Genomic DNA, 14050 nt, shown 5'->3' on the forward strand with positions numbered 1-14050 from the left:
AACGTCTGCATGCTTTTATGCATTTAGTTGCAGCCACATAATTGGCTGATTAGATATTTGCATATACAAGCTGGTCTACCTAATAAATTGCTCACTGAGTGTATAAAACTTAAAATTATTTTAAATAATTCTGTTTTATTAACTGGAGTTTTTTGCTATTTCAATTCTGTAACATTAATTGATGAACAAGAATACTATGAAATCAACTTGTTTATTTGTTTTGTTGCATTTTACAAATGTTTTTCACAATACACTTCACAGAAAAGCTTGGCCAAAACCCCCACAAGAGCAGCAGTGGCTTGAAAACACTTTTAAAGTAAAGTAAAGTCTTAGTTCCAAAGTTTACAACAATAACAATGTATATTAACAGGTGAAAGTAGTCTCCTTTACAGCAGGAAACATAGCAGGTAAATGCCAGGCATTTAAATTACAATGCAGTGTTCAAGCCCCAGCTTTATAGCCCTTCCCAGAATGAAATGTAGCAATAATGTGGCAGGGAATCAAATGATCATTGTTACCTCTGTATGCATGTCTGCTGCCTTCTGACCACCCCAAATCAACATCCATGCACACTGAGGCTGATTACAGGAAACAAATGGTCATTGTGTGTGTGTGAGAGAGAGAGAGAGAGAGAGAGAGAGAGAGAGAGAGAGAGAGAGAGAGAGAGAGAGAGAGAGAGAGAGAGAGAGAGAGAGAGAGAGAGAGAGAGAGAGAGAGAGAGAGAGAGAGAGAGAGAGAGAGAGAGAGAGAGAGAGAGAGAGAGAGAGAGAGAGAGAGAGAGAGAGAGTCTCAGAGTTGTACCAAAGTACAAGATCTCACATTTCTTAATTTTTTTTTTTTTTCAAACATCTTCACTGGGATCATGTCACTGTAACAGAAACCTTTGCTGGACATATTTGCAGAGGGGCATCATTCCTACCACCATCTGTCAGATAGGGAGAGAAGTATGGGAACAATCTCTCAGTAAACATGTGTTTAAAAGTGTGAATGTGGGCCATGTCACTGGAGTCAAAGAAGGACACCTCCCCCCTGTCATAGTCCAGCTGCACTCTGATGCTCTGGGGTTTCCTCTCCAGTGTGAGCACAGTACCTCCTGCTTTGTACTGATCACCATTCCTCAGATAGAAGACCCAGAATCCATTCTTTGTGTGAAGTGTTATACTTCCCTTCCTAATGACGGACTCTTTCACCACTCCTACATCCCAGGCTGTTTTACTCCCAACCTTCACCTCCCAGCTGTGCTTCCCTGAGGTAAACCCCTCAGATCCCAGCACAAACACACAGGGGTTAAACCTCTCTGGGTTGTCAGGACAGTTCTGCGCTGTATCTGTGAGTCTCACAGCGGTCAAATCATCAGAGAGAGAGAGTTTGTGATGTGCAGTGTTGGGGTCCAGCATCACAGGAGCTGAAATAAAGACCGATAAGTAAAAGACTGAAAGTTCAGCCACATGTCAAATACTCTATTCAGATTAGCTCAAACAGTATTTTCTATATAACAATGAAAGATTCTAATATTGTAGTTTTAGCAATCTTGCAAAAATATATATAAAACCCATTTGCATTTTAAAAATGAATAAAAACAAAAGCTGATTTAATGGATAATTCACACCGCTAATAAACCATATTAAGTGGGTTTTAAATGGTTAATTCTGTGTTTGCTGGTGTTCTGAGTGTGCTGCAGCCCACAGGATGTTCCTCCACTTGGAGAAACTGTGTCTGAGTGACTCCATTTTTCTCCATCATTTCAATATACAGCCTGTTCCATCAGTCTTACATGTTTAGTAAACGCTTACAGAAGACAATGTTTTCCCCATCTGCCCCAGATACTCACTGTACTGCACCATCCCCAGCATCTTCTCCCAGACTCTGAACGTCAGGTTGCCCAGGTGTTTGGCCACATCTATCAGTGCCCCTGAGAGCAGCTCTGGGTCCTGCAGTGTGCACTGGGCTCTGTAACGACAGGCAGGAGTCAGTCAAGCTGAGGGAAAGAAGTGACTTAGACATGGAAATGAGGTGAGTGTCTCCATACCTGTATTTGATGTTCTGGTAGCTCTGAAAAACACATATCAGCATAATTGTGATGCATGTATGCATGTACAAATGTTTCTTATTAGTTTCTCATATTCCCTATTTTGCCATGCCATGCTTTACTGGCCACTGATACTCTATCACAGTGAGAAACTACACATCTCAATATGACTGGAACATGATAAACCCAGAACACTGTCAGTAAATGAAGCTCCTACCTTTAAAAAGGAGGCATCTTCAGTGCCCATGGCCTTCTCTATAGCGGTGATTTTGTCTGTAAGGGTGGAGATGTGTCTTGTGATGTCTGCCAATTTCTCCTCCATGATCCGACTCTTCACCTCTCCTTCCTCCTTCAGTACAGCTAGTCTGGCCTCCTCTTCCTCTCGTAGGAACTGGTGCAGCTTTTCAAAGTCTGCCTTTATCTGCCCCTCTGTGTGCTGCATTTGACTCTGCAATCAAAACAACTTTAAACCTGAATAATGTAACTATGCTTTGCATGTCAAACACAAACTAAAAAGAATACTTTTCTAATTTTTTGTGCACTTAAAAATAATTCCTAGCTGCTTTACTTACCCCAATATGTTCTGCGGTTTTCTTACACACTTGTTCATTCTTAGTAAAGATCTTCAGTTTTTCTTTAATGAGATTAAGTGCAGGCTTGAGTTCCTCCTGCAGTGATATCAACCAGTTGTCACTTACAGAAAGACACAAGTGGCACAGTAATACCCCTGAGTCAAGATCAGCTTAACTTTTTAAGTACATGGGAAATGTAGTTGTGAGGTGGGGTGTGTGGTGTTAGACCAAACGCACACACCAGGGCTCCTAAAAGCACTTCACAAACAAACAACCACTAAATCTGCAAAGCAGACTAAAGGGACAGGAAAATGAAGATAAAGTAAGAATGCCCTTTAAATAAAAACTACCCCACCAGGGAAAAACTTCACACAAAGGGAAAAATAAAGAAGGTGAACTTCTCAAACAAGTGAAAAAGGAAAATTTGTAGCAAATAAACTAACACAGGGAAACCCACAAACTCTTTTCTCAGCAAAGCAGCGATACGGTTTACCAGCTTCAGCATAACGCAAATTTCACAGAAGCACCTGCATGCAGTGAGAGGAGGGTTTATCAAGGGTGCAGTCGATTGCACACAAATTATTACACCTGTGAGTAAATAGAATGAAAACGCTGTCAACCGACCACACCACCCTCCAGTGGTCGAAACTGGTTCTGCACCAGTCGTGGGCAAATAGCCCTGCTACAACTCCAGTAAAGATCATAGAAATAGACTTATAGCGAATCATAACATTCTATATTTTTGTGTATTTTCAGTACTATGAAACCTGTCAGAATTTTCAACATATTGGATTAAAAAGCATCTATTATACTGGGTTGCACGTTATATATAATATTGCAGACTTTGAGAAATTTGGAAGCATTTGTAAAATTGGTTTGATATATTGGTACAATAAATCAATAGTTTAGATTTTCTGGTACATTCACACACAACAGATCTGTCAAAAACAACAAATAGTGTGTAATTTTTAACACACCTACATGTCTACTTTAGGAGAACACATTCTGTGTTAAAAAAAGAACAAACTCTCCCTTTGTAACACAGCAATCCTTTTTGAGAGAATAGGCCATAGCTTTCATCTCCTCTGGTTGTATACTCATTGTGGATTTCTGTACTTCCTGGTTGTTGGTCAGCTCTCTCTCCAAGTATTTAACAGTATATATTGTATAATATTAGCTTCATCATAACTGGACCTGTATGATATAAGATACTTCTTACTCATATCTAAATGTTTCTTGAGAATATAAAGTGATTACCTTCAGATCCAGTACAGCCTCTTCCACTGGGCAGACTGGGTGGTTTGTGTGTTTTTTTGAAGTCTGGCAGACGAGACAGAGAGTTTCTTTGTCATGTTTGCAGAATAATAGAAGTTTCTCCCCATGAAGACTACAGCGAGCCTCACTCTTGTGTGCAGTTTCTCTGTCAGTCTTCTGCTTTAAGTAGGATTCCACAATGCTCCTTAAGGCCAGGTTTACAGGAGGGTCCTCCATAGAGGCCTTTCTCCTGCAGATGGGACACTCTCGAGAGCTCTTCTCTTCCCAGCACTGCTGCAGACACACTCTACAGAAGCTGTGGCTACATTTTAGAACAACAGGCTCTTTAAAAATATCAAAACATACAGAACAACAGATGAGCTCCTCTTCAGGAATCAAAGCTGTAGCCTCCATTTCACGGTCTCTCAGTCTCTCAGTCTCAAACTATCACTTTCACTTCTGCTGAACTGAGAACACAACACCCCATGTGGTTCAAAAGCGAACTGCAGATCAGGCTTGTTGTTCACAGTCTGTGAGAGATTCTTGACTGTGTTTGTCCTCTCTCTCTCTTACAGATGATAATGTCTCTGAACTATCTGCTCTGTGTGGAGTTACAGAGTGTAAAGGTGTACCACTTGATTTAAAACATTTTCATGGATAGCACATTTTCTGCACCAAAATTTAATATGCGTCACAAAAAAACACTCCCCTCCAAGCTAACCTTATTGGACAAACAGACTGTTCACTCCCTAAGACAGTAGACAGCATATCGAGGGTAAGAAGGTGAAATAAAAATGAAAAGAAATGGAATGAGGTACAAATAAAATGATAAAACTTTCCATTAGTAATCAAGAAATAAGTGGAGAGAATTAAACACCTTATTCAAGCATTCAAGAAAAATAACAATGGATAGATAAAAACAATTTAGGTCATGGAGTACAGGTTGTGGGGTGCGAGACACCAGAGAGGCACTGAAAGCGTGTGTTACGACCCCTGGTTTAGTCTCGGGGTAAGTGGGGTGAGCAAGAAGGGAAACTGGCAGGAGTGGGGAAAAGAATAGTAACACAATGGCGGTGGAAACAGAAAAGAATCCGACAGGGTTGTAATTCTCAGGTGCTCTTTTATCTACAGTGTGCAGTGCATGTACAAGTTTGGGAAGGGATGGTAAATAGTGTCAAATAAATAAATACAAATAAAACCATACAACAAAAACTGATATTAGATAAACCAACTGACTAATACCTAGAAAATAAATCCCCAAGGAAACAACCAAAACCTACAATACTAAACTCAATCAGGATAATTCACAAAGAAAACAGATGTGCCACTCGCTCCTTTCCTAATGTGTCTGACAGTGAAGTCTACATGTATATACACACTGAGCACTTTATTAGGAACACTATATTAATTTGCTCCCAAAACGGCCTCAATTCCTGGTGGCATGGATTCCACAAGATGTTCATGTTATGTTAGTTTATTAGTGTTATTCTTGTAATTTATTATTTTTCATTATTAGATCTGGTTTTCTATTTCCCTTCCATTACAATTGTGATCCCCTGTTTACGGTAGTTTCCTGGATTTCAACATTCGTTCCAGTCTCGCATTTCTTACTTCCCGCTTCTCTCGATAGTAAAATGTTGTAAAGCACTATTCTTACTAACTACTGCTAATCTAGATATTGTACGGTATATCATGTTTCCCACCTGTTGTCTATTTGTTAGCCCACCTTTCTCCCGAGCCCCGCCTAGATTGTCACCTTCCCTCCTGTATTTAAATCTCAGTCTCTGCTTTGTTCTTTGTCAGATCGTTCATCCTCATTCTGAGCTGAGTTCCCAGTTTGCCAGTTTGTAAAGATTCTTGAGACACCCTTTTGCCTGATTACGATTTGCCTTGCCCTTCTGTTTTGTTGGTTTCGATTTTTGCTACGTCCAGTTATTATTCGCCTGCCTGCTCCTTTTGTACTTTTGCTCATCTGATTTTTGGCTACGACTGTTTTAGCACTGTCTGAACCTCTGATGCCTGGCTATGAACTTGGACAGTAATAAAGACTGATTCTTGCTCATCCTTGTGGTTTCCATCTGGTTCCTTTACCAGTCGTAACAGTTAAAAACATTCATTTCAGATTCTGTTCCATGTTGACATGATATCAAGCATTTTCTGCATATTTGTCAGCTGCACATTCATGCTGAAAATCTCCCTTTGTACCACATCCCAAGGGTGCTAATAAATATGGGATTTGTATCTATATTGCATTTTGACTGCCTCAAATAAGTCACTTTGAGCTACAGTGAAGGATACTTTAGGCAGTATTGTTGCTGTGATTTATGTGTGGACTGTCACCTGTGAACAACAGATGAGGGATTGGGTGTGTGTGTCATCATTGAAAGCACACTGATTATTATATTTTTTTTTTTAAATAATGAACTGTGAACTTGAAGTGCTTTGAAGTGAACTGCAAAATAACTGTACAAAAATTATATAATTGCCAAAAATGGTAATGCACCTGACATTTAAAAAAATTGAATTGGGAAGTAAGATTACTTTTTATGGTATATTCCTCTGAAATGTACATATGTTTTAAAGTGTCTGTTGCACATTTAATTGAAAGTAGTTTTTCTCATATTATTTTCTGAATATTTGGCTGATACACCAATGCAAGACCTGCTCACAGTGAGGAAAAGCACTGATTACAGAACTTATTCATATCATTCACACTGCCACTAACATCCTAGGAACATGGTTGTTTTGGTCTCTACTCCCCAAGATTTATTTCATTTTACCAGAGCAGCCGATGTACTGTACATTAAAACATGCAGTCAAGAGGCTTTTGGGCTGAAGGTTCTGCATTAGCCTTCTGGTCCTTCTCAATGCGTACACCTGAAAGATAAAGTGCAGTTATGTGCTGTCTCCGTTGTCCCTGCCGTACTGTGTGTCCTGAGAGAGTCTTCAGGGTCAGCTTATGAGAGACTGTTTTCACAGGCTGAACTCCAGCAGGTTTGCTGGGTGCACAGAGGTGTGTGACCTCACTGCTCTGGGGGGTGCAGTGGTAGTGTTCTACTGGATCTACACCCGGGCCTTCAGTAGTCTCCTCTCTACAGTGGTGATTACGCTCAGCCCTGTTTTGCTTTTGCACTCCCTGATTATCGAGTAAACAATCCAAATTCATGCAAGAATGTAGGAAACCTTGACTCCATAAATGTCCATTTACCTGTTCTGTGAAGTTCAGGAAGTTCAGTGCTCATGGAAATGCCCTGAAGCTTTCATCAAGCTGAAGGAGATGCTGTACTGTATGTTGGTACAGTACACTCTACAATAAACAAAGGAATTTAAGTTAAAGACTACATACACTCACAGAGCACTTTATTAGGTATTTATTAGACATTTTTAGACTGAAGTCTTCTGCAGCTGTGGCCTATCCACTTAGGGGTTTGATGCGTTGTCTGTTCAGAGATGCTCTTCTGCATACCACTGTCGTAATGTGTGGCTATTTGCATTACTGGCACCTTCCTGTCAGCTTCAACCAGTCTGGCCCTTCTCTGACCTCTCATTGACAACACATTTTTGCCTGCAGAACTGCTGCTCACTGGATGTTTTTAGTTTTTTTGCACCATTCACTGCAAACTCTCGAGACTGTTGCACGTGAAAATCCCAAGAGATCAGCAGTTTCTCAGATACTCAATCCACTCTGACATCAACAATCATTCCACGGTCAAAGTCACTGAGATCGAATTTCTTCTCTATTCTGACATTTGACAACATCTGCATGCTTTTACGCATTTAGTTGCATAAAATTGGCTTATTTTAGAAGATATTTTCATAAACAAGCTGGTCTACCTAATAAATTGCTCACTGTGTATAAACCTTATTCTTTGAAATAATTCTGTTTTTAGTCCTTTCGTACTATTGAGATTCTGTAACATTAATTGATGAACGAGAATACTATGAAATCAACTTGTTTATTTGTGTTGTTGCATTTTACGAATGTTTTTCACAATACACTTCACAGAAAGGCTTGGCCAAAACCCCTCCCCCCCCTCTCCCCGTGTGAGACAGATAGAGATGAGAAACAGACAGTGAAAGCTTGGCGATTACTTGTAATTAAATCACTGGAATTGGCAACTAATAGTTACAATACAAATAATTGTCACGCAATAATTATCAGCCAAGTATAAGGAATGAAAAGTCAAAGTTTGATGTCGATGGCAGGAGTGCAGACAAGTCTGTACACTGCCTTATGAACCCAGCTAAAATGGAATGACACTGATCAGGTATAAAAACATTTGATTTAACCATAAGAGTGCATTTGTTTCATGCATGAACATTATGAACTCAACAAAATAATCAATGATTAAATGAAAATTAAATGAAAATATCATCATGAAATGGATTTCCTCTATCGTACTTCTTTAGAGTGACGGAATTGGTCCTTTTTAAAGTAAAGTCTTAGTTCCAAAGTTTACATCAATAACAATGTATATTAACATGTGAAAGTAGTCTCCTTTACAGCAGGAAACATAGCAGGTAAAAGCCAGGCAGGTAAATTACAATGCAGTGTTCAAGCCCTAGCTTTATAACCCTTCCCCAGAATGAAATGTAGCAATAATGTGGCTGGGAATCAAATGATCATTGTTACCTCTGTATGCATGTCTGCTGCTTCGAGTGTGTGCGAGAGAGTGTGTATGAGAGTGTGTGTGTGTGTGTGTGTGTGTGTGTGTACTGCCTCCCATTCGGTTCTGATAGGCAGGAAAACCCCTCCTTAATCAAAGTTCATGTCAACAACCAGGCATGCTGAGGCGGAATAGAACCGTACTTGAATGGAATTTTTTATCAAAAATCTTCACTGGGATGACGTCACTGTTACAGAAACCTTTGCTGGACATATTTGCAGGGGGGCATCATTCCGACCACCATCTTTCAAATGAGGACAGAAGAATGGGAACAATCTCTCAGTGAACGTGTGTTTAAAAGTGTGAATGTGGACCATGTCACTGGAGTCAAAGAAGGACACCTTCCCCCTGTCATAGTCCAGCTGCACTCTGATGCTCTTGGGTTTCCTCTTCAGTCTGAGCACAGTACCTCCTGCTTTGTACTGATCACCATTCCTCAGGGTAAAGACCCAGAGTCCTTCCTCCGTGTTGAGTGTTATTATTCCCTTCCTAATGATGGACTCTTTCACCACTCCTATAGTCCAGGCAGTTTTACTCCCAACCTTCACCTCCCAGCTGTGCTTCCCTGAGGTAAACCCCTCAGATCCCAGCACGTCCACACAGGGGTTAAACCTCTCTGGGTTGTCAGGACAGTTCTGCGCTGTACTTGTGAGTCTCATAGTGGTCAGATCATCAGAGAGAGAGAGTTTGTGATGTGCAGTGTTGGGGTCCAGTATCACAGGAGCTGAAATAAAGAATATAGACATCTAAAAGGCTGAAAGAACAGGCGCATGTCAAAGACTATTCAGATTGGCTCATAAACACAATATTTTCTATAACAATGAAAGATTCTAATATTGTAGTTATAGCAATCTTGCAAATATATATATATAAAACCCATTTGCATTTTAAAAATGAATAAAAACACAGCTGATGGCAAACTTCATGGACAATTCACACAGCTAAAAACCATATTAAGTGGGTTTTAAATGGTTAATTCTGTGTTTGCTGGTGTTCTGAGTGTGCTGCAGCCCACAGGATGTTCATACACTTGGAGGAACTGTGTCTGAGTGACTCCATTTTCCTTTCACATCATTTAAATATACAGCCTGTTCCATCAGTCTTACATGTTTAGTAAACGCTTACAGAAGACAATGTTTTCCCCATCTGCCCCAGATACTCACTGTACTGCACCAACCCCAGCATCTTCTCCCAGACTCTGAACTTCAGGTTGCCCAGGTGTTTGGCCACGTCTATCAGTGCCCCTGAGAGCAGCTCTGGGTCCTGCAGTGTGCACTGGGCTCTGTAACGACAGGCAGGAGTCAGTCAAGCTGAGGGAAAGTAGTGACTTAGACAAGGAAATGAGGCGAGTGTCTCCATACCCGTCTTTGATGTTCTTGTAGCTCTGAAAAACACATAACGGCATAATTGTGATGCATGTATGCATGTACAAATGTTCCTTATTAGCAGTTTGTCATATTACCTATTTTGCTGGTGAGGCCTTGCTTTACTGACCCATTATTGAAAATGGCCACTGATACTCTGCATCACAGTGAGAAACTACACATCTCAATATGACTGGAACATGATAAACCCAGAACACTGTCAGTAAATGAAGCTCCTACCTTTAAAAAGGAGGTGTCTTCAGTGTCCATGGCCTTCTCTATAGTGGTGATTTTGTCGGTAAGGGTGGAGATGTGTCTTGTGATGTCTGCCAATTTCTCCTCCATGATCCGACTCTTCAACTCCCCTTCCTCCTTCAGTACAGCTAGTCTGGCCTCCTCTTCCTCTCGTAGGAACTGGTGCAGCTTTTCAAATTCCGCCTTTATCTGCCCCTCTGTGTGCTGGGTTTGACTCTGCAATCAACATACAATGTTAAACCTGAATTATGCAACCATGCTTCGCATGTCAAACAACGCAAAACAAAAATAATATTTTTCTATTTTTTTGTGCACTTAAAAATAATTCCTAGCTGCTTTACTTACCCTGATGTGTTCCACGGTTTTCTTACACTCTTGTTCATTCTCAGTAGACATCTTTAGTTTTTCTTTCATGAGATTAAGTGCAGGCTTGAGTTCCTCCTGCAGTGATATGAACCAGTTGTCACTTACAGAAAGACACAAGTGGCACAATAATACCCCTGAGTCAAGATCAGCATAACTTTTTAAGTACAAGGGAAATGTAGTTGTGAGGTGGGGTGTGGGGTGTTAGACCAAACGCAGACACCAGGGCTCCTAAAAGCGGTTCATAAACAAACAACCACTAAATCTGCAAAGCAGACTCAAGTGACAGGAAAATGAAGATAAAAAGTAAGAATGACCTTGAAATAAAAACTACCCCACCGGAGAAAAACTTCACACAAAGGGAAGGATAAAGAAGGTGAACTTAAATAGACCCCAAACAAGTGAAAAAGGAAAACTTGTAGCAAATAAACTAACAAATGGAGAGTTAGACTCCTTCAAACTCTTTTTTCAGCGAACCAGCCATACCGTTTACCAGCTTCAGCATAATGCAAATTACGCAGAAGCACCTGAGTGCAGTGTGAGGAGGCTTTATCAAGGGTGCAGTCCGATTGCACCAGTCGTGGGGCAAATAGCCCTGCTACAACTCCAGTAAAGATCATAGAAATAGACTTATAGCGAATCATAACATTCTATATTTTTGTGCATTTTCAGTACTATGAAACCAGTCCGAATTTTCTGCATATAGGCTTAAAAAGCATCTATTATACTGGGTTGTACGTTATATATAATAGTGCAGACTTTAAGAAATGTGGAAGCAATTTGTAAAGTTGGTTTGATGTATTGGCACAATAAGTCAATTATATTGATTTGCTTGTACATACACAACAGGTACATTAAAAACCAACAAATACTGTGTCATTTTTAACTTGACAATCAATAAAACAGACAGTAGCAGAAAAAAGAGTGTCAGATCCTTTTTGAGAGGGTCATTTTACTTATGTATAAATGCGTCACAAGAATATGTTTAAAAATAAAGTGATTACCTTCAGATCCAGTACAGCCTCTTCCACTGGGCAGACTGGGTGGTTTGTGTGTTTTTTTGAAGTGTGGCAGACGACACAGAGAGTTTCTTTGTCATGTTTGCAGAATAATAGAAGTTTCTCCCCATGAAGACTACAGCGAGCCTCACTCTTGTGTGCAGTTTCTCTGTCAGTCTTCTGCTTTAAGTAGGATTCCACAATGCTTCTTAAGGCCAGGTTTATAAGAAGTTCCTCCATAGAGGCCTTTCTCCTGCAGATGGGACACTCTCGAGAGCTCTTCTCTTCCCAGTACTGCTCCAGACACACTCTACAGAAGCTGTGGCTACATTTTAGAACAACAGGCTCTTTAAAAATATCAAAACATACAGAACAACAGAGATCATCCTCAGGTATCAAAGCTTGAGCTGCCATTTCACGGTCTCTCAGTCTGATACTTGCAGTTTGGCTGATACCCAAAACTGAACACACCTTGTGTGCAACACAATATTCTTGCAGATCAGGTTTGCTTTTCTCTGTCTGTGATAAAGTCTTGACTGTGTTTGTGTTCTCTCACTTACAGAGATGATATGAGTTGATTTCATACACAAAATTAAAAGTCAGTAAAATAGTGAAAGAAAGAATAAGCTGATCCGCTGTAAGAACAAAAGCATATTGAGGGAAAGAAGGTGACACAACTAGAGAAGAGTTACACATCCATGTTTGTTTCCGTGTTTGTAATTCACTGAGGAGCTGATGACCAGCTTAGCGATATCTGAACGCAACACTAAATGCATCTTAATTCAGACTATGGTTAAAGTAATTTTTTTAAATTGCTTTGCAGAGTGCCATGTGTCATATCCTTTGATTTACTTCCTCCTGCAGTCTCTGAGTGAACACTACCTGGATGATTCTTAAACACGTAGGAAATGTGTGTCCTTTGCAAAGAGGTATGGTGCCTATTGGGTGCAGATGGGTAAGGTGTGAGATCACAAATATATGACTGGAATGTTCAGTTCTTAACTGAAAAAAACATGACAAAAAACCTACTCTTCAAACGGCCGAGTGATTGTTTTTTGTGCGTTAAGTGTGATTTCCCTGTTCAGATGGACAGAGTTGAACTGTCATTACAGACATGACCTTTTCAGGGCACACACACCATTCACACACTCATACCCACGGGCAATTTAGACTCTCCAATCAGCCTAACCTGCATATCTTTGGACTGTGGGAGGAAACCGGAGTACCCAGAAGAAACCCATGTGAACACGGGGAGAACATGCAAACTCCACACAGAGAGGCCCCGGCTGACCAGGATTCAAACCCAGGACCTCCTTGCTGTGAGGCGGCAGTGCTACCCACTGCACCATCCGTGCTGGCCCTTTTCAACATTCTACATGAATTTGCTTCTACCCTGATTCGCGGATATCCAATGGAAACGAATATCTTTTAAGAACAGAACTTAGTGTACAGCACACTTTGAGCAGTAAAAAGGCTGTCCAAAACCGGTCATGGAAATACAAAGGGAAATCATACTTGTAGTTTCCCACTTGAATAGGAAGTGCGACACAATATCGACTATAAAAGCAAGTGGCAGGCATTAAAATGTATTCTACGCGTTACGTTGTCTGCATCAACAAAATCTCTTTACTCAAGTGAGTTCTAATAATAATAATAATAATAATAATAATAATAATAATAATAATAATATACGCTGGAAGTACATATAGCCTTGGTAAAACACCTTTGTAGAAACCCTTTCAGTGCTTACTCTAAAAACGTATTGTGTATGTGCTACTAATTTACATTTTAAGTTGTATTTAGGTAACATATACAAACAAATATACATGCTGTATACACGAGGACAAATACAGGGCCTACTCTTTATGTGGATTTATGTTTGCTTGGTTCTGTTTTTCAACGAATTATAGATATATTATTATATAATATATCCATTATATATATATTATTGTTTGAATAATACCTTTGCATCGGGTAATATTGCATGTGCAATGAACCGTTTCACACCGACCACTCACCAGTTTAATCTAGTGAATTAAAACCAGTTTAGAGGCAAGTTCAAGTTCTCTCACAACATTCATGTTATTTATTTGTTCATGTATTTTTTTATTTATCTATTTGTTTATTTTAGATGATTTTTTTGAAGATCCAGGTGTATTTAACTTGTTATCCGTACATCTTATCGGTATCCATCTTATCCAGTGTTATCCGTCTATGTTTTCCATTTATTTTTATTTTTTTTTACCAGAAATACAATTTCTCATTTTAGTTTGTGACCATGCTGAAATATTAGTTCAGAAGTAGGCTACTGCGGCGCCCTCCCGTCGATATGTTGAAAATACCGTGTTAAAACTACACGGCACGACGGTATACGCCAGTGTTTTGTTTTCTTGGGGACAATTCATGACGCCGTACCTTAAGCGCCACAGTTTAAACTTCCCTCACAAGACAGCATCTGACGGAATTAGTTATAAATTTTAGCGAATACAATATTGCAGGCACAATTAATTGAAAATGAAATTCCGAGCAAAGATGATAGGCGTGGGCT

At 39.9% G+C, this 14050-nt stretch overlaps 2 protein-coding genes across 4 annotated transcripts; both read right to left on the minus strand.

The window, feature by feature from the left end:
- Window positions 1-239: 239 nt before the first annotated feature.
- On the minus strand, window positions 240-4274 carry LOC133137930 (zinc-binding protein A33-like). Of its 3 annotated transcripts, none has more exons than XM_061256351.1 (6): window positions 3859-4274; window positions 2602-2697; window positions 2247-2477; window positions 2030-2052; window positions 1832-1950; window positions 240-1405 (listed from the first exon to the last, which is right to left on the minus strand). In XM_061256351.1, exons 1-6 carry the CDS (start codon window positions 4267-4269, stop codon window positions 861-863), a joined length of 1425 nt encoding a protein of 474 aa, XP_061112335.1. In that variant the 5' UTR covers window positions 4270-4274; the 3' UTR covers window positions 240-860. The 3 variants fall into 3 exon arrangements, with proteins under 3 accessions (XP_061112335.1, XP_061112337.1, XP_061112336.1); XM_061256353.1 differs by lacking the exon at window positions 3859-4274 and adding an exon at window positions 3059-3831; XM_061256352.1 differs by lacking the exon at window positions 2602-2697.
- Window positions 4275-8566: 4292 nt separating this feature from the next.
- Window positions 8567-11916, minus strand: LOC133137933 (zinc-binding protein A33-like). The gene is made up of 6 exons (XM_061256356.1): window positions 11509-11916; window positions 10487-10582; window positions 10127-10357; window positions 9894-9906; window positions 9686-9820; window positions 8567-9246 (listed from the first exon to the last, which is right to left on the minus strand). The coding sequence occupies exons 1-6, from the start codon at window positions 11914-11916 to the stop codon at window positions 8693-8695; spliced, it is 1437 nt and encodes a 478-aa protein (XP_061112340.1). The 3' UTR covers window positions 8567-8692.
- Window positions 11917-14050: the final 2134 nt, after the last annotated feature.

Source organism: Conger conger, chromosome 9, assembly GCF_963514075.1.
Source record: "Conger conger chromosome 9, fConCon1.1, whole genome shotgun sequence".
In the NCBI taxonomy this organism is placed as follows: domain Eukaryota; kingdom Metazoa; phylum Chordata; class Actinopteri; order Anguilliformes; family Congridae; genus Conger; species Conger conger.